General features: G+C 48.8%; 1 protein-coding gene across 2 annotated transcripts in view; it reads right to left on the bottom strand.

Annotated features, from left to right (window-relative positions):
• Positions 1-25,722, bottom strand: part of TTC27 (tetratricopeptide repeat domain 27) — a 1,731,040-nt gene that overhangs the window by 1,051,791 nt on the left and 653,527 nt on the right. For both annotated transcript variants that reach the window (XM_078648753.1, XM_078648752.1), the window contains exon 6: positions 1,600-1,764. In XM_078648753.1, the coding sequence (XP_078504879.1) occupies positions 1,600-1,764 (165 nt within the window). The remainder of the gene's footprint in view (positions 1-1,599; positions 1,765-25,722) is intronic.

Below are 25,722 nucleotides of genomic sequence, written 5' to 3'. Positions count from 1 at the left end.
GGAGGGGTATGCTACTGCTCGAACAGCCAGGTCTTGAGTTGTTTCCTGAAGGCGAGATGGTCCTGGGTCAGCCGAAGGTGGATGGGGAGGGAGTTCCAAGTCTTGGCAGCCAGGTAAGAGAAGGATCTTCCTCCGGCGGTGGCTCTTCGGATGCGTGGTATGGCTGCGAAGCGAGGCTGGTGGACCGTAGCTGGCGGGTGGGCGTGTAGAAGGTCAGGCGGTCCTTGAGGTACTTGGGGCCCAGGTCGTGGAGAGACTTGTGTGCGTGGGTGAGGAGCCGGAACGTGATCCTCTTGTCGACGGGGAGCCAGTGCAGGTTCCTCAGGTGGCTGGAGATGTGGCTGCGTCGGGGGACATCCAGGATGAGTCGGGCGGAGGCGTTCTGGATGCGCTGGAGTCTTTTCTGTAGCTTGGCTGTGGTTCCGGCGTAGAGGGCGTTTCCGTAGTCCAGTCGGCTGGTGACGAGTGCCTGGGTGACAGTCTTCCTGGTCTCGGTCGGGATCCAGCGGAAGATCTTGCGAAGCATACGCAGGGTGTTGAAGCACGATGAGGAGACGGCGTTGACTTGTCTGGTCATCGAGAGGGAGGGGTCCAGGATGAAGCCCAGGTTGCGTGCGTGGTCGGTTGGTTTGGGTGCGGTGCCCAGGGCTGGGGGCCACCAGGAGTCGTCCCAGGCGGAGGGCGAAGATCCCAGGATGAGGACTTCCGTCTTGTCCGAGTTCAGTTTCAGGCGGCTGTCCTTCATCCACTCGGCGACGTCTTTCATCCCTTCGTGTAGGCAGGTTCTGGCGGTGTCGGGGTCTCTGGTGAGGGTGCCCTAAAAGTAACTATACTTTGCGCCCTTGCCATGCAATGCTAATTAACACATCACTCATGCCATCTTCTATGACATAATTGATAATATCACTGCAAAATTTACAATGAAATTATTGTCGGAGCGCGAGTTATAGTTACTTGATTGTAACTATAACTGGTAATTTCTCAAGAGGAGGCCTGAAAACACTTTAATTGCAAAACAGCTCCAGTGCAATCACTAGCAATTGGTCACTATTCATTCAGTTATGGCCTGGTAATCAGAATTTGTCAAGGTGCTTGTAACTTTCAGTTTAAGCCAATCGATCCTGCAAATCAAAACTATATGAGCAACCAGGAAAAGTTGTGAAAAACATCTTTGGAACAACAAAAATGTCTAAATGTATACGGTTCAGAAAAAGCCAGTCTAGCATTCGGACGATACATATAGAAGTGATGGCTGCTCTTCCTTTCCTGGCAATCTTCCAAACCAGTAAACCGAGGGATTACATTTAAAGGGCCTATGCGTAAGAATAGAAGAAAAAAGTAAAACGTGCTCCACTGAGGAGTAATTACTTGCAAATTGTAGCTGTAGCAACATTGGACTGAAAATGATCAGAAAAAAACAACTTCCTTAAGAACTCTCCACTCTCAAATTCAGAGATGAAAGAAAAATATACAGTGTTACATTATGAACGCAAAGACAGAATTTTAAAACGGTTTAGGAAGATACTACGTATGAAAATCACAGAAAGCCAACTGTAATCGATATTCGGTATTTTGCAGCTAGACAAAAAAAGGACTCACCAGTCATTTCAACGTGAAGGGTTGTAATCTCTTTGGCTGCATTGATATGTTCTTTTGCTTTTTTATAATTGTAGTAATACAAAAATGTATATGCACATTCGAGGTGAAACTGCACAGCGAGATATCGGCAACCGTCCTCAGTGAACAAACCTTCAATTTTCAACACTGCAAAAAACATAGGAACGTTAAAGAAATAACAGAGACCAACTTGCAAAGGGTAAAAAAAAAAAAAAAAAAAAAAAAACATTTGCAGTAACTTTAGAACTTCCAACCGTAACTGATCAAACAAAATATAATGTACATGACATAACTGATGAAAAATAACAGACGTAATGAAATATGTCGTGGGTACTTTTATTAAGAACGAATAAAAAAATCCTAATTTTTTTAGAACGTGTTTGATTACACATGGTTAAGTAATATGTAGACGTGGGCACATTTTTGTTTTTTTATGACCTCTGAAGTCTTGTTCGAAAAGAAAAGTCTAGCCTAGATACCAGCAGCCCACATTTCATTCTAAAAATGTAATTTTACAAATGTTTTAATTAAATTTCGTAAAATGAGAAGCAGAAATTTACGGTCCAAGCATTGAGAAGATGTATTCAGGCTCCAGAAATATAATACCCAAATGCTAATTGTATTTGCTGTGTCGCGCTTTTACATTTCTATCTGGTGTGCGCCTAAGTCGCTTCTGGAAACCAACCCACGGACTTAAGCCAACACTTTCTTTTATAAGGGACATGCCCCATTTAAATCTAATTTATTAAAGTTAACCCTGTTTACAACAGGTTTGTAGTCGATTTTAAGCCTGAGGAAGCAGTGAACACTAACTTTAGGCACTTTATTACAGGGGTGATCCCTACTTTGTAGGTTGTCCCCGGGCAGCGGAAGGCGCGAGGTTGGGCAATGTTATATGTAATCAAGGACTCCACTGGGTTAACAGACTGTATATTCTGTCACATTTTTAACATTGTATATTTTTACTATATTTTAATAGGGTAGTACATATTTTGTATATCCCTTTTGGGATACTCCATCAATTGTAGTTGTAATGTAGACCTCGCAGGATATTTGAAGCTGTATTTTTATGATTGTTTTAATGTATTGTATAATTATTGCACTTGCACTGTTATGGTCTATTTGACTGAAAGAAAGTATTCAAAACGAAATGAGAAGCACTCAAACCAAGTCCATCTAAAGATACATTTCCTTATCAATGTAGCGTCAAGGTGGGCACAGCCCCCCGGAGAATCAGATGGTGACGACCCCGCAGTCTCCTTATTCAACGGCATCATGGACCTCACTGACCTGACTCAACTCTGCAAATCCCCAACACACACCAAAGGTGCCACCCTTGATGCGATTCTGACCTGCAAGGATCTGGCCTCCCTCTGAAACATCCTTCCCGTTGACTGGTCCGACCACCACCTCATCCTCTTCACCCTGAATTGCTCCATTACGCGCCCCACTCCCATCGGCAATCTACCTCTGAAACCTACTCGTAAACGTTATCTTATTCCGCCAGGCAAATTGGAATCCACTATTAAAACTCACTTACTCCTTGCCCCTCTCTCCCTTAGCACTATTGACCTAACCAACCATTATAATAATTCTATTACTGAAGCCCTGAACCAAATTGCCCCAATCAAAATCAAACAACAAAAAAACCTTCCACCCAAATCATGGTTCAATTCTGGGCCCTCAGACTATCAGAACGGACCTGGAGGAACCATCCCTCCTCTGACAATATGGCCCTCCTCAGAAAAGCCAGAACCATATACAAAAAAACACATCTTCAATGAAAAAGCCTCCTATCTCCAGTCCCAACTGGACCAGGCCAGAAACCGCCCCAGAGAACTATTTAACATTGTTAAAAAACAAACATCCTCTGGCCCCCCAAAATGCTAGCGTCGGTTGAACGATGCGAAGAAATCGCCAGCTTCTTCTCCAATAAAGTCAACTCGATTGAACTCTCCATCACCTCCACCCCTCTTCCTCCTCAACCTCCCCTCAATCAACTCTCCCCCACAACATCACCAACACTAGCTCATCCTCTTCCTCCCCACCGCAAAGTCCCCCTAATTCCTTAAATGGTCGCCCCCAACTTGTCTCCACTGTCACGCACCACCAGGCTAAAAACCAGCTAGGCCAAATCTCACCCATCGTCAAAAACACCTTCGCTGACCCTAACGACCTTAACAACATCTCTAACCTACCTTTCCTCCCAAAAGCCCTGGAAAAATGTGTCCTGACCCAACTTGATAACCATACCACCTCATTCAATCTCCTAGACATATTCCAATCTGGTTTCAGAAAAGGATGCAGTACTAAAACGGCCATGCTCAATATTACAGATGACATCCATCGCTCTTTAGACAAAGGTGAATCCTCTCTACTAATCCTCCTTGACCTCTCGGCTGCCTTTGATACTGTCCATCATCCCACCCTTCTTAACACCCTCGAAGTTCGCTTCGGTCTCGAGGGCACTGCTCTCAAATGGTTCTCCTCATTCCTTCAAAATAGATCCCAACAAATTAAGCTCAGCCACTGCCTCTCCAAGCCCCAACCTGTCTCACTTGGTGTTCCGCAAGGCTCCATCCTCTCCCCTTCCTTATTTAACCTATTCATGGAACATCTCACCCTCATCCTTAAACAAGCTAAAATATGCTACCACCTCTATGCGGATGACACCCAGCTATACCACAGGATTAAATCTCACAATGACATCCTTCACCTCAACGAGACCCTGATTAAAATCCAAGCCTGGTTCCATCTTAATCATCTCAAACTAAACCCCAAAAAAACTGAAATCATCCTTTTCACTCCTAAAAACAACTCCCTCCCCATTCACCTCTGGATCAAGGATATTACAGCTCTCAATTGCCCCCTCTCCCCCTCCAATACTGTCAAATCCCTGGGCATCAGCATTGACCATAACATGAATCTCATCCCACACATCAAAAATGCCGCCAAGGGTGCCCTCTTCACCCTCCCCACCTCAAAAAACTCAAACCTTTCATACCAGCAGACGACTTTAAAATCGTTGTCCAATCGCTTGTCCTTTCCCGTATTGACTATGGTAACGCCACACTCGCTGGCACCCCTAAAGCCCACCTAGCACCGCTCAAATCTGTCCTCAACCTTGCCGCCAGACTTATCTCCGATTGTAAAAAATTCGACCACATCTCTCCGGTCCTAAAAAACCTCAATTGGCTCCCAATAGAAGGTAGATCCACCTACAAGATTGCATGTATGACCTGGCTGAGAAACTGCAAAAAGCTGGATGCTCGGGGGGGCGTGGCTTGGCGGGCGATCATGGCGGACGTAGCTTGCTAAGAGCTCCCGCCGGCCCGATACTTATCCTGTGATTTCTCCTGGCCCCCGGACCCGAATTGTGTGTTTGGTCAGGGGTACCGGCGTCGGATGACACGAGGAGTAATCCGGTGCTGAGAGTGACGCGCTGGGACCTTTCTCGGCGCTGCGGCGATCCAGAGCGGTGAGCGGCCTGGTGCCGGTCGGGCGAGCCGGGGCCTCAAGTTTGGCGCACCCGGACTGGAGGTCTTGATCCTGGGCCTGCGGCGCTGTTCTTTGGCCGTGATTAGAAGCTGCCTGCTGCCAGCGACCGGCTGCGGAGTCCCCCGCCTCTCCTCACCATTCCAACGGTGGGGGGCTTGAGCCTAGTGGGGGCCGTGGAAGACCTGCGGCCTATTCGGCCTTAGTGGAGCCGGGACCTCGAGTTTGGTGGCTCCCCACCCGGAGTCGTCGGCCCTATCTACTGGACCGGAAGTGCGGACGCATCGGCGCCCCCCGGATCTGGGGGTCGGTCGGGCGTTGGGGCTGAACTGTTGCCCCATCCTATCCCTGTGGTCCCCGGAGCAGTGGCCGGAGAGCTTGTGGACTGACCTGGAGTGACCCATCTCTGCGCTGTGCCGGGAGCACTGGTGGGCCCGGTGTGGGCCTGGCGCTGACCTGCGGAGGGTGTCCATCGAACAGTGAGTGCTGCCCCCCCCCCCTCCCTCCCACCTCGTGCTACGGGACCTGCTGTGAGACGTGGGGCCCCGGGAGTTCTCTGTGGGCCCTAACCAGCCGATTGGACCGGAGGTGTCCCCTGCGGTGCCCTGGGCCTGGGGGGTGCACGGGAGCGGACGGCAGGGGTAAACTCTTGGGGTCCTGCCCTGCGGGGGTCGACGGCAACGATCTGCTGAGCGCTGGTGAGAGGTGCTACCTTAGGGCCTACCTGTGATTTGCGGGACGGGACTTGTGGCCCGGGAGGTGTTCTGGGCTAGTCAGTTTGAAGACCCGAGTGCCTGCCCTGCATCATCAGCTGCTGTGTGACGCGAGTGGAGTGTGGGGTGGCCGGAAGGACGGCGGGGCTGGACGCTCCAAGGTCTTGAGACTTTTCTATGCGCGCCCTGGCTCGCGGACCCTAGGTGAGGCCCGGACCGGGACCCTGGAAGCCCTAACCTAGTGTAGAGACTATCCTGTTTAGCGTTCCCGCCGGGGCTTGCCGCCCGGAGCTGGGCTGCGGTGTCTGTGGTCTGGGAGTGCCCACTGGGGTCGGCATTCAAGCCCTGACAGAGTCTCCTTGGCCCCCCTGAGTGGACGCTACTGCTGCATTGCTGTCGACGAGGGGCCCACCGCAAGGGCTCTGTGGCCCTCTTCCTAGCCACCAACCATGACGAGAGGTGGGGGCGGCACCGGTTCCACCAAGCAAGGGACGATCGATAAATTCACAGGGCCCAGTGGAGGATCCGGGGCCTCCGGAGGTGGCCAGAACACAGGACCTGATAATGCGGCCCTGATGGCCGCCATTACGCAGTCCAGAGACATGCTTGATGCCAAAATTGGGGCGGTTGGCGCCGATGTCATGCTGCTGCGTCAATATCTCCGCAATGCTGTGGCCCGCATCACGGAAACCGAAACTCGGATCACAGGGGTGGAGGACGATGTGGTGGCCCTGAAGAAGAAGGTGGAGGACATGGCCAGGATCCAAAAGGGGCTGGCGCTCCGGGTCGAGGATGCGGAAGGGAGGGCGCGAAGAAATAATCTGCGATTTGTGGGCTTTCCAGAGGATTGTGAGAAGGGGTCCATGGATGTATTCTTGACACGCTGGTTGGAGAGTTGGCTTCCCCCGGACGTCATGTCGCGCTGCTTTGTAGTGGAGCGCGCCCATAGGGCCCTGGCGCAGAAACCGCCGGCAGGAGAGCGACCACGTCCAGTCATCGCCAAAATCCTCAACTTTCATGACAGGGACGTGATTCTTCGAGAAGCGAGAGCCAAGGAGGACTTGTTGTTTGAGGGTCACAGGATTATGATTTTCCCGGATTATACCAAGCTGGTGCAGCAGCAGCGCCGATCCTTCCAAGATGCGAAAGCCAAGTTACGTGGGCTGAAAATTCAATATTCACTGTTGTACCCAGCTCGTCTACGTGTTGTTTCATTCCAAGACCCACTTTTTCGACACCCCGGAGGCGGTGTTTAGCTGGACGGATGAGACAGTCAGGATCCGACCGAATGCCCAGCCGGGCCTGAACCCCGGAGCATCGCGTGGGTCGTCGCAAGAGAGGAGCGAATCTTCCAACAGGAGCAGGAGACACAGGAAGTCTCGGTCACGGCGACGCTCCCAATCCGGGGGTGGCCTGCTGGATGGTGCACAGTCGGACACTGCTCAGTCTGGGACTGGGACCTGAGGGCCGTGGAGCCCCACTCCTGTATCCTATGCGACATTTCGTCTCGGCATCTGCTGGTGGCCTTAGGGGTAACACTACTGATTGATGGGCTGGTGCATGGTGTGGGGTGGTCTAGGCCATGGCTGGACACGGGAAGGGCGTAATGTCTGTTGTGGTACTGTCCCGCTGCGCCTAAGTGGTGGGTCATTTGTGCTTAATGGGGTTCGGGGTGCTGACCCATGGGTGGCCTACTCCTCTCATGTTCGAGGGGGGGCCCTAAGGGGAGGTACTGTTGGTTGGGGAGAGTGGGGGGATCCATTGGCATGGGGGGCTTTGGGCGCTCTGTTTTGGGCCTGAGGCTCTTTATGCCGCGACAGGTACTTCACTGTTCCATGAGGTATAGGGGTGGGGGAGGGGGGATAGGCGGGGGTTTGGTAGTTGGGGGTGTTGTGTTGGTGGACGGGGAGGGGGGGGTGCGGGGTAGTTGGGTGGGGATGCACGTGATTTTTGCTGCTGTGATTTCTGTAGTGCAAGGTGCTTGGGCTAGGTCCGGGGGTTTCCAGATGCTCTCCCACCGAGACTATGGGTGATTCCCCGGAGAAGGCGCCTGTTAGTGGCTCCATGAGAATTCTTAGTTGGAACGTCAGGGGAATGCTGGACAAAATTAAACGAGGAGCAGTACTGCGCTGGGGTAAGAGAGACTCGGCGGATGTCATGTTGTTGCAGGAGACGCATATGTTGGGAACGAAAGTACTGAGTTTACAACGTTTTGGCTATACCCAGGTGTTCCACGCAGGCTTTACTAGGGGGTCGAGAGGGGTAGCTGTCCTCATTCATCGACGACTGTCTTATACTCACGAACGCCATTGGCTTGATCCCCAGGGTCGGTTTGTGTTTGTCAAGGGCATGATTGGTGTAGAACCGGTGGTGTTCGGCAGTGTGTATGCTCCCCCTCCCCTGCAATGGTCTCTGGCGGAGCGCCTGTTTGAATTGTGGGCCGAAATCCCGGACTGCCTGGCTGTGATAGGGGGTGACTGGAATGACGTGGTGGATGTGGGTCTGGACAGGCAGAGAATGCAGGTGGCCGCAATGGCGCCTACCCCTACACGTCTGAAAGCGATGATTGATGGGTTGGGTTGGGTGGACGTATGGCGACATCTGCATGCCAGGACGCGTGAATACACGTATGTATCAGCTGTGCATGGCTCCTTCTCCCGGTTGGACTGTGTGTTTGTACCCGGGGCCTTCCTCGATAGGGTGAAGCAGGCCGTGATTCAACCTCGGGGACTGTCGGACCACTCCCCGGTCGCAGTACGGATTGCACTGTGTAAACCACATCAACCGTTCCGTTGGCGGATGTCTTCGTGGCATCTCCAACGGACAGATTATACGACACACATGCGCGGGGCTATAGCCCAGTATTGGCAGGAGAACTTGACAGAAGGCATGGACAGCGTGACGGTCTGGGAAGCCATGAAACCCACGTTGCGGGGCGTAGACATCGCCTGGTGTGCTGCCGCCCGTCGGAAGCGTCAGGAGGCCACTGTGGCGGCTGCGGCTGGGGTGAGAGCTTTGGAGGGGCAGTGTAGAAGAGATAAAGGCGAGGTGGCGCTCAGGCTGCTCCTCCAGGCACAGCAATCATATGCCTCGATCCTACTGGACGAGGCTCGACAAGCCTGGCTGGCCACGCGGAGTAGGGTGTCCCAATGGGGCGACAAATCGTGCACTATGCTCCACCGGTTGTGTCAGCAAACTCTGCAGCCGATTTCTCTGCCGGGCCTTACGGACGGGGAGGGGATTGCCATGACGGACCCTGCTGCGCTTGCGGCGAGTTTTGCCGACTACTATAGGGTACAATACGCTTCACGAGATAGTCTCCCACCAGAGGCAATTGACAAATTTATAGCCGACCTCCCCCCCCGGGTAATATCGGATGAGGCCAGGACAGCTCTAGACCTTCCCCTGTCGGCGGAGGAACTGGGTGACGCGCTGGGACAACTTAACACTGGTAAGGCGCCCGGACCAAGTGGCTTTCCCAGTGAATTTTACAAGAAATTTCATTTGCAGCTGGGACCGCACTATCGGCAGGCTCTGGAAGCAGCTCGGGAGTGTGGTTGCTTGCCGGTGGACTGGCGTCAGGCTGAGATTGTGGTGTTCCAGAAACCGGGCAGGCCCCCTGACAGACACGAGTCGTATCGCCCAATATCTCTCATTAACTTTGAAGCCAAATTATTGGCTAAAGCGTTGGCGAATCGTCTTCTCCCATACGTAGCAGATCTAGTCCACCCGGATCAGGCGGGCTTTATGCCGGGCAGAGCGACAAGGCACAACATCAGACGGGCACAGGTTGCGGTGGGTGCGATGGGGGCGACTGAGGAGCGGGCGGCACTCCTACTAGCGGACATCGACAGAGCGTTTGATTCTGTCAGCTGGACTTACCTCTTTGCTCTATTACCGCGCCTCAACTTGGGTCCAGTTTTTGTCTCATACGTCAAACTGCTATACACCGACATCACAGCCTCGGTACATATCTCGGGAGCCATCTCGGAGAGATTTCCGGTTGCTAGGGGGACCCGGCAAGGGTGCCCCCTGTCCCCGTATCTCTTTGCGCTGGCCATGGAGCCGCTGGCTGCCTGGGTGCGCATTGACGCGCAGCTTCGTGGCTTTGTATGGAGTGCGGGCCTCACAGACAGGATCGCGCTATATGCAGACGACGTCCTCTTCTTTTTGACAGACCTTGATCGTTCGGGCCCGCGTATTTTGGAGATATTACGCATCTTCGGTGACGTCTCAGGACTCTACCTCAACCCGCGCAAATCGACTCTTTGGGTGTTGGGGGGCCGGCCCGAGGTGTCTCCTTGGGCAGCGGATCTGCAGGTAGCGATTGGTGGACTGAAATATCTAGGAGTCTTCCTATCAGAGTCTGCTGCTATTGCATGGGAGCGTAACATACAACCGGTGTGGGACAGGGTTCAATCCGACGTCAAAACGTGGTCGCGCATGCCTCTTAATATCTATGGCAGATCTGCTATTTTTAAGATGGTGGCCCTCCCTAGACTACTGTACCAGCTACAAAATCATCCGTACAGAGTGGACCCGCAGTGGTTCCGGCGTGTGAATTCCTTGCTAGGCTGGTTTTTATGGGCTGGGAGTGCCTCTAGGGTGGCACTGCGGACCTGCTTTTTGTCCACGTACTGTGGAGGTCTCGCGACGTCAGACATCTTGTCATACTACCAAGCCTCTCCTTTGTTGGTCTTAAATGAGTGGTGGTACGATGGCCGTGACGATCCAGCATATGCCCTAGAACATTTTTTAATGGGAGATGCCACGCTCCATACACTCTTGTATTCGGCAGGGCGGCGGAAGACACTGCCACATGCGACCCAAGTGGTCTTTCTGATTTGGAGGCAGGCACTGCGTCGCATGGGCTGGTGGGGACGACTGACGGCCGAAACTCCGCTGTGGAACAACGGACGACTCCCTGCACTGGCATCACTGCAAGGATTTGGAGGCTGGGACTCCATAGGGATCTCGTCGCTTGGTCATGTACTTGCCGGGACTACCCTTAAATCCTTCGAAGCACTCAGCACTGAGTTTGACATGCCCAAAACCCAGTTTTTTAAATATCTACAGCTTCGTCATGCTCTGGCGCCGAGTCTGGTGGAGCTGAACCAGCTTCCAGACTTTAGCCCCGTGGAAGCTAAGCTCTTCATGGGAGACCTGGGGGATAAAAAAGTCTCAAAAATCTACCAAACACTGGTCACTCACTGCTCCTCTTCCCTGGTGTCGTTGAAGGCCTCGTGGGAGGTGGATGTTGGTCCGTTGGATGAGGATGACTGGCGGGAGGCGCTGGAATCCCCCCGGGGCGCGGCTATAGCAGTGCGGTTGCGATTCATACAATATAAATACTTGCATCGGGCCTATTACACCAGAGAGAGACTGTGGAGGGCGGGCCTTATTGCTTCCCCAGACTGCCTGCGCTGCGGGGCCGAGAGAGGCACGTTGGTGCATACTGTGTGGTCGTGTGTGGGCCTGGTCCGGTTCTGGGGTGGGGTGTGGGACTGCCTATCGGAGGTGCTGGGATTGGATCTTCCTCGTACACCTAGGTTGGGTCTTCTTCATGTCCTCGATCAAGTGGGTGGTAACATTTATAAGCGCCATCTCCTTCTGTTAGGCCTTGTTGTGGCCAAGAGGGATCTAGCGAGGGCCTGGAAGAGTGACCGCGCCCCCCCACTTAGCGCCTGGAAGGCGGGTTTAGACTTCCTCATGGGGCTGGAATTGCCAGTATTTGAAGCCAGGGGTTGCCCTCGGAAACACTACAAGATCTGGAAGCGGTGGGCGGACTATAGAGACCTGACATTGGAACCTCCCGTTGAAGCAGAAGATGGTCTATCCATTGATTGAGACCTCGGGGCCTGGATAGCTCCAAGACACTTAGCTGAGCTTCCTTATGTATACTGCAGCTGATTGTGTTCACGTGCATCGGGTTAGGGCGGGATAAGGGGTGGGTAGTGGGAAATGTTACAGTTGTGGGGGGGATAATGGGGCGGGTAGGGGCTAGTCAAAAGTTTAAGCTATAAATGTATTCTATTGTATATTGCCTGCTGATGTGTTCTCCTGCTTTTGGAGGACTGTATACTTGATTTGCTTGAACTTCTAATAAATACGGTTATGAAAAAAAAAGCTGGATGCTCCAGGTCTCTGAGGAGCACCATCTCCCTTGTGCTAATTCCTCCCAGACTCAAGCACAAAAAAAAACAATCTCGTGCTTTTTCTGGGAATGCCCCCACGATCTGGAACTCTCTCCCCAAAGATCTACGATGCAACCCCTCCAACCCTCTCTTCAAAAAAAAACTGAAAATACTCCTTCGCAACAAATTTTGGGGAACCTAACCTCACTGATGCCTGACTCTTTACACTCCTTGCTCCCTGATTCTCGCCTCCTTCTCAACCCCTTCCCCGCCCCTCATTCTGCCTCTCCCCTTTTCTTCACTCCCTTCTCCCTCTGAACTTCAACACCCCCTCCCCCTATTGATCTCCATCGCCCCTAAACACCCAGCACTGCTATTACATTTACATTTACATATTACCCTATTTTATGTAACTCATGTTTTAATGCACATTGTTTTACTTTATTGTAATTGTTTACCTAGCTTGTAAAGCGCTCTGATACCCCCGGGTCCAGTAGCGCTATATAAAACCTTGGAAATAAAAAAATAAAAAATAAATAAATAGTAGACTGAGATCAAGTTAAATGGTAACCAATGAGTTATCCAGTAGAGGATTAACCTCACAATGCAAAGACTGGAAAAGCAATTTGGTTTTGACTTAATCTTAAAGCCCATAGAACAGTTATTTGAGTGGTAATCTTGCCACACATGTGGTACATTTGTGTCAGTAACAAACAACCTTTTCCAACAGCATAACATCCACAGCACCTTGTTTAGCACAGGCTGTTCCTAACAATAAAGAAGCCCATTGCATTGGTATTGCGAGGTTACAATTACATCAAAGATGGTTATGTTGCAGGCATTCTGTATAGAAACAGAAGTATGCCTCGGATCACAGAACATAAGTATGTAGGGACTTAGGGCCATATGTATCAAGCAAATTCGCATTCGCAAAGGCCGAAATTCGCATAATTTCTGCCTTTGCGAATGCGAATTTGCTAAATGGTATGTATTAAGCAAAATCTGGTGCAAAATAAGGAATCGCAATATTTGAGATTCCTTATTTTGCAATTGCATTTAAGGAATCGCAAATTTTGCGATTCCTTAAATGCAATGTATGAAGCAAAAAAAATTTGCAAAATGTCCCTAAGGAATCGCAAATTACCACCAACTTCTAGTTGGTGGTAAGTTGCGAATTCCTTGAAAAATGCACAGTTTTGCATTTTTCAAAGTGCCGTGTGACGCACATACATGCCCTTAGGGCATGTATGTGCGCCACATGTGCACCCATGCATATTTCAGGGGTGCAACAGGGTGTCCTTTGGACACCCCTGCACCCTTGAAATTATTCTCAATTTGCGATTAGCAAATTGCGAATCGCAAATTGAGAATAACTTCCCATTCATTCCTATGGGCATCCTGGCCCATAGAAATGAATGGGAAAGTATTTCTTAATTGCGATTCGCAATTTGCTAATCGCAATTAAGGAATTTTAAGAAATCGCAAAAAAATGCGATTTTGTACATACATACCTATTTGCGATTCTCAAATAGCGATTTCTTAAGAATCGCTATTTGAGAATCGCAAATGGGTATCTTGATACATATGGCCCTTAGTCACCATACCAGCTCAGTAACTATGGGCCCAAATCCAGACTAACCCATAGTGCTTTACCTGCCCTCTGACCTTCCAGAGTGACAGGTAAGTAAGAACCCCAGAACACAACATTTTGAGCCCTCTCAGGGGTCGCGTTAACAGGTCATGACCTTTCATTCTTTCACTCATACGGGTCCACAATAAACAGAAAAGAGACACAAAGAAAGCTTACAATATATACTGAAACTATCATGATCTATCATGAAGCAACGGTGCTGCAATTAGAAATATATGCAAATCAGCAATGTGATTAGCATGATTACTAAACTGTACACAATGAAAAACCCTGTCATAGTGAATTAAGAATTGTCTTGTTCAAAAACAGCAGCTGGATTTCTTTATTATCTCTAGGTATTCGTGTTGGACCACAGAGAAAAACAGAGCACAATGTTGTTTGACCTTGTACTTAATGTTCAGACTGAAACCCAGCGGAAGAGCTGAATAACAAAACATGTGCAGCCTATTTAAAAAATAACACTGTGGCACAAAAACACAAGTTACTTACCTTCAGTAACGATATATCTGTAAGAGAAATAGATTAGTTATAGATTCCTTACTTTAGAATCACCCCCAGGCGTCAGACTTGATCCAGACAATTTTTTCATCAGCTATACCTCTGCGTCAGGTGGTGTCGGTTGGCTCCGCGTTCGTCGTTGGCGTTGTGGGCACTGCAATGACGTTGTGGCAGCTACTTAGATGCCGCCCTCGCGCGCGGACGTCAGTTCTTATACTCGACATTCCACGCCAGAAGCGCAGAGCCATGCAAGACACTGACCACTGGTGCACACAACTGGGCCCTGAAAGGAAGTCCTTAACCCTAGAAATCAGATTGCAGAATGGGGAGGGTGGGTGGGGGGTTAAGGAATCTATAACTAATCTATGTCTCTTACAGATATATAGTTACCGAAGGTAAGTAACTTGTTCATCTGAAAGAGACAATTAGTTATAGAATCCTTACCTTAGAATAGGTACTGCAGCAATACCAACCCCAGAGGTGGGCCTGCAAACCAAATTCACACCAGAAAGTCCTGTAAAACCGAACGGCCAAAGAAGCCGTCCGTACGGACATGGCTGTCCAGGCAGTAGTGCTTTGTAAATGTGTGCAGAGACGTCCACGTAGCTGCCTCACAGATGTCATTGAGGGGAACACCAAGTCCCAAAGCAGAAGATACTGCCGTCGGCCTGGTGGAATAGGAGCGCATCCCCACTGGAGGCTCCTACATTGCCAAAGAATAGCAAGCTTTAATGCACAAACAGACCCACCTAGAGATGGTGCATTTGTGCATGACCCGACCTTTTTTGGCGGCCACATAGCCGACAAAGAGCTGGTCATCCACCCGGAATTGCTTGGTGATCCCCAAATAAAAAAAAGAACGTGCACGTTTTAGATCCAGACGCTGGAGCCTCTCTTCCTCCTTAGAAGGGTGCGGAGGCAGGAAGAAGGTGGGCAAAGTGATGGTTTGACCAATACGAAAAGAAGTAACCACCTTAGGAAGACATGAAAGTCTATTTCTTAGGACGACCTTGGCTGGATGAATCGCCAGAAAAGGAGGTTTTGAAGAAAAAGCCTGGAGCTCACTCACCCTGCGAGCAGAAGTGATGGCAACCAGAAAGGCAGTCTTTAAAGTAAGACGTCTGAGAGGACAGTTATGAAGTGGCACAAAAGGAGTGCACATAAGGTAAGTAAGAACCAAGTACAAGTCCCACTGAGGCATTACGAAGGGAACAGGAGGAAAAAGAATAGTAATGCCCTTAAGAAAGCGATTTACAACAGGGGACTTGAAAAGAGAAGGCTGATCAGGAAGCCTACTAAGAAAGGCTGAAATGGCAGAAAGTAGCCCTTAAGAGTGACCAGAGCACAACCCTGGCTGGGCCAAAGAAAGAAGGAACAAAGAGAACCTCAGAAAAGGGATCCACAGCCTTTGCTGCACACCATGCCACAAATGTGTTCCATCTACAGGCATAAACCGTCTTACTGGAGGGACATCTGGCTGCCAAGATAACATCACAAACTTCCGGAGGCAGGTCAAAAGCTGTCAACTGACGCCGCTCAATCTCCACGACAAGGAGGTAGAGTTTGGACAGTTTCGGGTGGAGGACCATCCCCTGCTGCTGCGACAGAAGATCCTCCCAAAGAGGTAGTCTGATCGGAGGATAAATGGCCATGTATAGCCGCACAGGATACCAGACACTTCGTGCTCAATCTGGAGCAACAACTATGACTTGGGCCCGGTCGCACTTGACCTCCTTCAGCATTCTGGGCAGAAGTAGTATAGTCGGAAAGGCGTACAGAAGAAAGCAACTCCACTCGTGACAAAAAGCATTGCCTAGCGAGTGCCACCTTGGAAATTCCAACACTCCGAACTGCTGACATTGCACATTTTCTTTGGTGGCGAATACATCTAACCAAGGCTCTCCCCACTGCTGAAAGAGACCTTGCATTACCTCTGAGTAAAGACGTCATTAGTGATCCATCATGCACCTGCGGCTGAGTTTGTCCGCCCTGGTGTTCAGTGAACCTGCAAGGTGTTGAACCACCACAGATAGGCCCTGATGTTCCTGCCTCTTGACATAGGGTCCACGACCCCATCACGCCCTGTTTGTTACAGTACCACATAGCGGTGGTGTTGTCCGTGAAAACCTGCACCACTTTTCCCCGGACAGAGGGAAGGAAGGCTTTTAGTGCAAGCGGGTTGCCCGCAGCTCCAGAAGGTTGATGTGGAGCCCGGACTCTGCTGGAGACCAGAAGCCTCTGATCTCCGCCTCTCCCAAGTGGCCACCCCACCCCAAAAGTGATGCATCCATCACAACTGTGAACTCTGATTGCGGAAAGGAGAGGGATCTGCCGTTGACCCAATCCTGGTTCGTTAACAACCACTGCAATTGTCGTGCAGTGCCATCCAAGATCTGAACACAATCGGAGAGATTCCTCTGATGCTGTGCCCACTGGAACTGCAGGTCCCCCTGCAGAGCCTGCATACACCACCTGGCATGATCTATCAGAAGGATGCATGAGGACGAGGTAAAGCAGCCTCAGGGTCATTTTGACCGAAACCCAGGATAGAGGCTGAAAGAGCGGAATCATAGCCGAATATCCCAGTCTCGCTGTTCGGGAGGATAAGCCCAAAACTGCGTTGTGTCCAGAACCGCTCCGATGAAAAGGAGCTTCTGAGAGGAAAACAGGTGTGACTTCGGCACGTTTATAGTGAACTCCAGTGAGTGCAGGAGGTCTGTCATAGTCGAAGGTGGTAGACGACTGCCTGGGGCGAGCCCGCCTTCATCAGCCAGTCGTAGAGATAGGGAAAGACTGGAACCTCTGATCTGCGCAGATGAGATTCGACCACTGCCATCACCTTCGTAAAACACACGAGGGGCGCTGGTAAGGCCAAAGGGGAGCACTGTAAACAAAGTGCTTGTGGCCTACCTTGAACTTCAGGTAGCACCGGTGGGCTGGCCGGACGCGGATGTGACAATAAGCGTACTGCAAGTCCAACACTACCATCCAGTCTCCAGGGTCGAGGACAGACAGAACCTGAGCTAGCGTTAACATTTTGTTGTTGAGTTCCTGAGATCCAAGAAAGGACGCAGGCCTTTGTCCTCCTTGGGCACCAGAAAGTAGTGGGAATAGCAACCACAACCTACTTCTGGGGCAGGAACTTGCTTGACAGCTCCCTTGGCCAGGAGAGCCGTAACTTCCTGTTGGAGAAGGGCCAGATGATCCTCTGACATGTGATGGTACTGAGAAGGCATGGCTGGTGGCTAGTCTCGAAGGGGAGGGAGTAGCCCCTTCGGACTATTTGCAAAAGCCACCTGTCTGACATGATGGTGCGCCAGTGGGAGAGGTGATGGCGAATCCTGCTGCCCACTGGCGATTGGAGCCCCAGAAAGGTCAGACCACGACGTTTTGGAGGCTGCTGCCGATGGAGCGGTGGTGGACGGGCCCGTGACTCTGGGCAGGGCACCCTCTTCCGCAGCCACGAAAGGGGCAAAAAGCAGACTGCCCGGGACGGGTGGTGGGGAGGCCCAAGGACTAGGACATAGCCCGAGAGTCCTTGAAGCACTCTAGAGCACGGTCTGCTTTGTTGCCGAAGAGGTGATGGCCATAAAAGGGCATGTCCATCAGTTTAGCTTGGACTTCAGCCAGGCGTAGCGTCGAAGGGCTACCGACATTGAAATCGTCCTGCCCAGCAAGTCAGCGGTGTCCAGTCCACAGCGTATAGTAAACTTAGCTGCATCTCACCCCTCTGAGACTGCACGAGAGAGCATGGCCCAGGCCTCCTCCGGGCAATGGGGCAGCACCTGCACTACTGCATCCCAACTAGGGCCATCGAAGGCCTAGGGCCCCCAGCCGAGTCCGCGGGGCCCAAAGGTGCACCAGCAGAGTCTGGCTGCCCAAAGATGGCATGCATCGCTTCGTAAAAAAGTTTGCAGCTGGGCAGGGGTCGCTCCGGGTCCCAGGAAGGGAGGGAAACTCTAGAGCCGAACCTTCGGGTTCCGCACGCGGAGCAGCAGGAGTGGCACCCACTGCATCCCTCGTCGCATCGGCCGGCGGTGGGGGAGAAGTCGAAGAGCGACAATGCTCCTTCGACTTCTTCTTGTGCTCAGTTAAAAGGGACTACCAATGCTGCCATATACCAAACAGCGTGCAAGTAGCATTCCAACACACAAGCTGCATTCAGACAGCACAGTGCTAGGCTACCTCCAGAGAATGCTTTTTTTGCCACTACCTCCAGCTTTTTCCACTCTCTATCTTGGGGTGAGTAGGAAAGGCTTCTGGAATCAACTTACTTGTGAGGGAAGCCAGCACCACTCCTGGATTTTTGATGCTCTCTACGTTCTTCCCAGGCATGGGCCTTAAAAAAGCTTTGCCCCTCACTCCATAAGGATCTTTGAATTATTTTTGTGGCAGAATACCCAGATGATGAGTCCTGCCTTGAACCAAGGCACTACAGCCAATTTTCATATGGGGCTGTAATGGACATCTATCCATCACACCCACCTGAAGAAGGGTTTGAACCTGAATTGATTGGTGTGAACATGTAGGAAGCAGTGCACCAAACAACTTTTTGGGGGCAGAAATCTCTTCACTCAAGTTGAGGAGACAAGCTAAAGACCTGCGTCAAAAGTTGCAGAAAACCCAAAATGGATGTTGGGACGTGGTAGCTATATTGCTTCAGGGACATCACCAAGGCTATACTTGCAGTGTTGAGATGGAACGAGCCCCCACCTGGGTCAGAGAGCTATATAAGAAAGTTGGAGGATCCAGTCTTGAACCTGGAATATTCAAAGGTGAGGAAGCTGCAGGTAGAAGTATTCATCAGAACCTCCAGTTTGGTCGTTAGACAGGCCTCCATGGAAATAGAAATTAATTTAGAAAATGAGTATTTCAAATCAGCATCACATGATTATTTTTTGCCAAAGAATATTTTTTAAAATAGGAGATAAGGCCAAAAACGTGTGGAAAAGATAACAAAACACCTGAGTGAACACTCAATTGAGGTTAAGCTAAGCTCCAATCTAAGGCACACAACCAGAGTGGCTTGCTTTTATCAAAAAATGGCCTTCCAGAGTAGAGATGGCACCTCGCTGACTTTAGCTCCTCCGGAAAGGGGTTGGGCTCACTGGCATATAAGGCATATAAGGCAATGGCTGGGATTTTAGAAATATAAACTTTGACTAACAAACACAACTCTCCTGGTTTTGGCAGGGGTGTTTTTATTGGGTTGACCAAGATAACATATTTAGACTTTGGCAAAGAGGATACTCTGTCGAGTAACATGTCTACCAAACTTAAGGTCCGTCTGTCTGATTTACTGATTGATGGATCTTAAATGTCAGAGATGGACACTTTGCCAACTTAACCGTTGACATACGTCCTCAACGGTCTGACAGAGTAAGGACCATTGAAAGTTTGGCTATTCAACCACCAACTCGATATAGAGTGGGCGAGTCAAGAATTCACTACTCCTTGCCATCAGAAAAAGCTAGTTAAAATAAAGTGAAAACTGCAAAATAACTGCCACACCATTGGAGATAGCTCCAATGGTGTAGGGGGTCATTCATTTTTGTATTTTCTGCTTTGTGTTTTTGAAAATATAAAAACATGTTAAAAGTTTGACGGGTGGTACTGCTGTTATGACAATACTATCTGTCAAACAATTAATACACTGACAGACACCACTGTGATGGCGGTTCCTCCCAATTTTAACAGATATATGCTGTACTGGCCGACATATCTAAATTGGAAGTACGCTTACAGGTTCACCCTGACATAGTAAATACTGTACTCAAAATTATAAATTGTACCCTGTTTCTCCAAAGTAGGAATAGTGATTGAAAATGTGAAGCCAGCTATTGTTTATCAGCCCACAGGAGTATGTGCAACCTGGAATTCGCATGACTTAATTCGCTAATCATTTCTAAATCCATTTTACTTGAGGGGTTGAAACAGACACGAGATAATGCCGGGTTATAGTGATTGAAAGCAGGTGCCAGTGTCACTGGGGTGGCCGTGCTGCTTATAAAAACATACGCGGTTTCAGCTGAAGCAGCGCATGGCCGGCCTGATGTAAGGGAAACTCAATAAAGTAAATAGTACTTACAGACTAATTAACAGGTCCCGTGTAACAACCGAAGTAATGGGACCGGTTGCCATGGGAGGGTACAAATGAAGACAAGGCCGTACTAAGGAGGGACTAGCAAGCCTATTAACGAATCTGAAGGCAGCATTTACGAAAGACAATGACACAAGCCAAATATGGGAGGAGAGCGAGCACGGCTTCTCTTCCATACTCAACTACAGCAGTCTCCCAGAGCGAGCAGTACATGTGCGCTGCCGCTAGGCTCGACCTAAAAATAGCATTGGGATAATCACATATCATTCGTTGCATCAGCTTCATCAAAAGGTCCAGATTAAGAGGGGATTCTGTAATAGGAGGAAAGTGCAAATTGCAAATGAACAATACAGAAGACTCATTACTTGAAGTTGCCAGGATATTTGGATAACTAAAACATATTAAAAAGTTCAATCAAATTAAAAAAGAACAGTTGAATGGACCCATAATAAAAGGATCCCAACTGGCCCTTCAGCGTAGAAACAGATGGACTGGAACAGACCCGTCAGCTGAAGATTTCAAAATCATGTGTTAACCAAGTTTGCCAAAAACCAAATATCTGAGTCCTGGAAGAAAGAGAAATAGTCATCATGCTCCAGTAAACTATCCAACCTGGCTATGTTCCAGCAGAGAAGGCTTCAGTCACTTTTAGGGCTGTCCTTCACTGGCACTTGAATTTAAAACACTAAGAATCAATTAGCAATTCGATGCGTCTACAGCAGGTCTTCTGTTAGTGTTTGAAGTTACTTCTTCAATTCTCTGAGGGCCCTCAGAACATGTGCCAATCAAGCTGGAGGCACAACGTTTTATGTGTTCATGAAGAAAATACATAGATGGTGACTGGGATTTTTCAGCATAAACGTTGTGGTCTGTTATGGGCCCTTATTCGACTGAATCATTGCAAGGCAGGTGTACCAAGGATATGCACTTATTTCCATTTTTTCAAATACCAGACTCGACTGTCTGGTATTCTATTGTACGCCACTTCACTCTACACTATTCCACTGTATGCCACTCTAGTGTACAGCACTCCACTGTACTCTATTCCACTCTAAGACAGTCCACAGCACTCCACTTTATGACATGATATACCACTGTATGCCACTCCAGTCTATGCCACTCCACTTTACTCTATTCGACTGAATGTTACTCAACTGTACGTCACTCTACGGTATTACACTGTGTACCACTTCTCTATAAGTCACTCCACGTCACTCCACACTAGGCTACTCCTCTTTACGCTATCCCACTCCACTTTAAGGTATTTCAATTTATGTCACTCTACGCTATTCCACTGTGCACCACTCTACTCTACAGTATTCCACTCTACTCCATGACATTCCAATGTACTCCACTCCACTCCACTCTATTCCATTCCATTCCACTCTAGACCACTCCAATCTACGGTACTCTATTCTACCCTAGAACACGCCATTCCACTCTACGCCAGTCCAGTCTACGTCATCCCACTAAACGCTATTCGACTGTACTCCTCTCCACTCTATGCCACTACAGGCTATTCCAGTGTACGTTACACCACACTACTCCACTCTACCCAACTCCACTCTTCTCCACGACACTGTACTCCATTCAACGACTCTCTAAGCCCTTTCACTCTAACACACAATACTCCACTCTATACCACTCAACTGTACAAAATTGTACTCTAGTCTATGAGAGTGTACTGCATTCTACTTGCCTCTATGCCACTGTACTCCACTTTACACAACTCCCTTTATGCCACTCCACTGACTTTACTGCACTCTACTCTATGACACACTACTCTACTCTATCCCACGTAACTCTAGGCTACTCTATGCAACTCAAGTCGATGACACCCTATGCCAATCCACTCTACCACACTCTACACTTCTCAACAGAACTCTAAACCATTCTGTGGCACTCCATTCTACAAAGTTTCTGACACTGTATGACACACTAGTCCACTTCCCTGTATGACACGCCACAGCACTCTTTGACACCTTACTCCTTTGGATGCTACACCAGTCCACTCTACAACATAATATTCTACTGTTTGACAGTTGACTCCAATATATGCTGTGCTACTCCACTCGACTCCACTGCACTATACTTTACCCACCCAAAGTCAATGTACGACACTCCACTCTAAACTGCTCCACTCTACAATACTCTACTCTACTCACCTCTGTGCAACTCCACTCTCTAACACTCCAAGACACTCTACTCCACTCTGTGCCCCTCCACTCCACTGTACAAACTCTATAAGACTTTCCAACAGTCTAAGACACATAACTCCAGTGTGTGACATGCAACTCCGCTGCATTTCACACATATCTACTTTACGATAGGCCACTCCACTTTATGAAACTTTACTCCACTGCATGCTACGCCACTACTCTCTGCTCCATGACACTACAGTATACTGTACGACACTCCACTTAAAAAAATGAACTCTACCATTAAAAATAAATTTGAAAGAAACAAAGGTTAAACCTTAATTATAATAAGGAAAACTTGATGTAGTCTTTCTATACAAACCCAACTTAAACTACGCAAGCATTAGAAATTCTAAATGCATAGTTATACCTAGGCTATCCGGAAATCAGTTAAAACCGACTGTGCCCAACAGTACTCTACCGGATGAAAATCAGATCACCCGGTTTAAATCGAGTGTCACTGATTTCCATGGTTGTTGCGCCACTTGTCCACTTGATGGAGCCAAAGCATTACACGTCAAGCTCCAATTTAGGCCGGAAAACGAAGCTTCTCAGAATGCGAGTCACCCCCATTAAATTTGGGGAGACACATTGGTTGGCAAGGTTGGTGGGTGGGGCCAGGTCCCATTGAAAATACTGTCCAGACTTTGTCTGGCCCCACACAACGCACCACACTTCAGACTGCCACGAAGACCAGACAACAACCGGACAATGACCGCCAGTGCTCCAAGGCCCAGCAGGTAAGTGGAAAGTGCGTGTTTTGTTGAACTGTAAAATTGCTACAGAAACACCACTGTCACTGTAGCAGCAGAGAGGCTCTGATAGCTTTGATGCCCCCATACCTCTGTGCGAGTAGGGGTTGAATATCGGAGGAAGGACAGGGTTGGCCTATATGTGTCTTTCTGTGTGTGGAGGGCAAGCAGTTAACTAACTGCAGCCTGCTCGCTGCCCCGCACACCTGCCCAAGTCAGGACGAGCAGTCGACACGCACATTCGAACCTGGTTCTCGTGTTGTAAAGTGCAGCTTCAAAGTCCACGCTTGGGTAGAATGAAGTATCCGCATAAACAATTGCGAGGGCCTCAGATGAAGCATTCTGTAATGACAAGAATTGCTCCCCATAATGTTCTTGTTCAAGAGTACGAGTTTCTTAGTGCACTCGATCTGTCTATGGTCTGCAATTCTGCAGTTCCAAGCAAAGTCAGAGAGCTTGGGGATTCATAGCTTTTCTTTTTAGGGTTAAATGGATGGAAAGCCGCAGCAAATTCTTCTAACCCAAGGTAGGCCCAGGAGTAACAAATCAGTGCTGGATTATTCATTTTTTAGGGAGGAGGGTTTTATATAGCGCAAACAAGACCCAAAGGTATCAGCGCTTTACATGAGCACCAGTTGCGTTACAAACTCTTTTGACATTGGACACCCGTATTCTACACAATGTCAATAATTCAAGATATACATTATTTATGTCTCGTCTATGTGGCGACCCTTTACAGAATTTTTGCTTCGTTATTATGCAAAAGACAAGAAGTGTGAGGATCTTCGGGTGCATATTGATAGTGATGTGAAAAAAAAGTACACTCTACTGCATTCCTAGATTTTTACAGGAAAACATGACTGCTGTAGTGGGCATAATCAAACAACTAGAGTCTGAAAACACACTTTTTACAAAGTGTAGAGCATAATTGGTGTACATGTGAAACATCTCCTCGAGAGAAGGCTATGCGACACTGTTAGTGACTTTGGCACTGCAACTTGTTCCCTGTTAAAATGCTTGCCACTTGGTAGCAAAGAAGTGTTGAGGACCAATTCAGGAAATTTCATTTTACAATGCATGAGAAATGGATAGCAATGATGCATAGAAATGTCCCTTCACCAACCATGGCGTTTGAAGTCAATGAAGCCTCACAATGGTACTCTGCACAAGTGTTAGATCCCTTCCGTAAAGGGGAATTTTCGCCAGACTTTGCAAAGCACAGCTTCATTTTTGACCGCTTTATTACCTCTGAGGGCATATGCACAGAGTTCAACGCATATGTTACAGAACCTGTCCCAGAGAATGCCAACCTTCAGGTACACCAGTATTGGCATGGAAAGCGATGTCAGGGGCCAGGGTTGGCAAATTGTGTATTGGCTGTTTTGGCGTTGCCAGTCTCAAGTGGGAAGGAAAGAGAGAGCGAGAATGACCAAAGACTCACTGAAGAAATATTGTATGATGCACTACAATAAGTTCGACTTGTAAAAATTTATTTGGACATCATATACACTGTACGTACACGGTCTATATACCATGCATCAATAAAGAAAGCAGGCAATAGTAAAAGCAAAGCGTTCCGTAAAGACCGGTAAAACACAGTTTCAGTTGTTTTTTTATGGCACAAAAATGAGTAACCACTGAAAAGCACAGTTTTTTTGAGGTATTGAAATCGCTGGAAAACACTACCAGTATTTACCAAAATAGGAACTGAAAACCGGAATGCCTAGTTATACCTTAAATTGATAATTTACACACCACCTTCAACTTATTGTAACTTGCACATCTCCCTATACAGTGTAGTGAACTCTGCAGCCACACTACATTTATGAGAGGCAATATTCGTTCATGGCCACAGAGGAAGGGGTACCCTTCGTAAATATCTGTCTCGGCGGTCAGACACAGCCCCCCCCCCAAATGTGTTGTTGGCCCCAGAGATGGGGTCCTTAGGGACAATAAGTGGCCCAAGGAGGGGAGCATTAGAGGAAAAAAAGAATTTTACGGATCCACATTTCTTTTTTTTTTAAAGAAAGGTGTTGAATACTGCTGCAGGGTATAGGTAGTGATATCGGTGGCACAGAGTCTGGTGTAGGGTCCTTGCCTCTTGCCCGCAACAAATGGCATGTCAGTTACGCAATGCAACTGGTGTGTGTTGGAAGTTAACCATGCAGCAAGTTCCCAACCCCAACTGCATACGTTAGGACACCTCCTACTGTGCTCAGTCTAAAGCCCAGGGGAGTGAGGGTGGAGTTTTGTGGGAGGTTTAGTGAAAGATCTGGCTGTAGGATGATCAACGCACTGGGACTGCATGTGGGCCAGACCAAATGGCTAAGCCTCGCTGCACACATTCAAAGGCCATACAAAGCTCCTATTGAGCATAGCAAAGGAGTATAAAATATACCTCCCAAAATAAAAACTTCATGCAAAAAAACTTTGTTAATGGTAGGTTTTTTTTTGTGTCCATAAAATTTAACGTATGTAAAAAAAACTCTCTTCAATACACACAGTTATAGGGAAGCTATGATTACTAAACAAAACCAAACAAAATGGAAATTGGTCAGTTATGA

Source organism: Lissotriton helveticus, chromosome 6 (genome assembly GCF_964261635.1).
Source record: "Lissotriton helveticus chromosome 6, aLisHel1.1, whole genome shotgun sequence".
NCBI lineage: Eukaryota > Metazoa > Chordata > Amphibia > Caudata > Salamandridae > Lissotriton > Lissotriton helveticus.
Note: the sequence above shows the minus strand (reverse complement) of the source record. Positions and strands in the feature narration are given on the sequence as shown.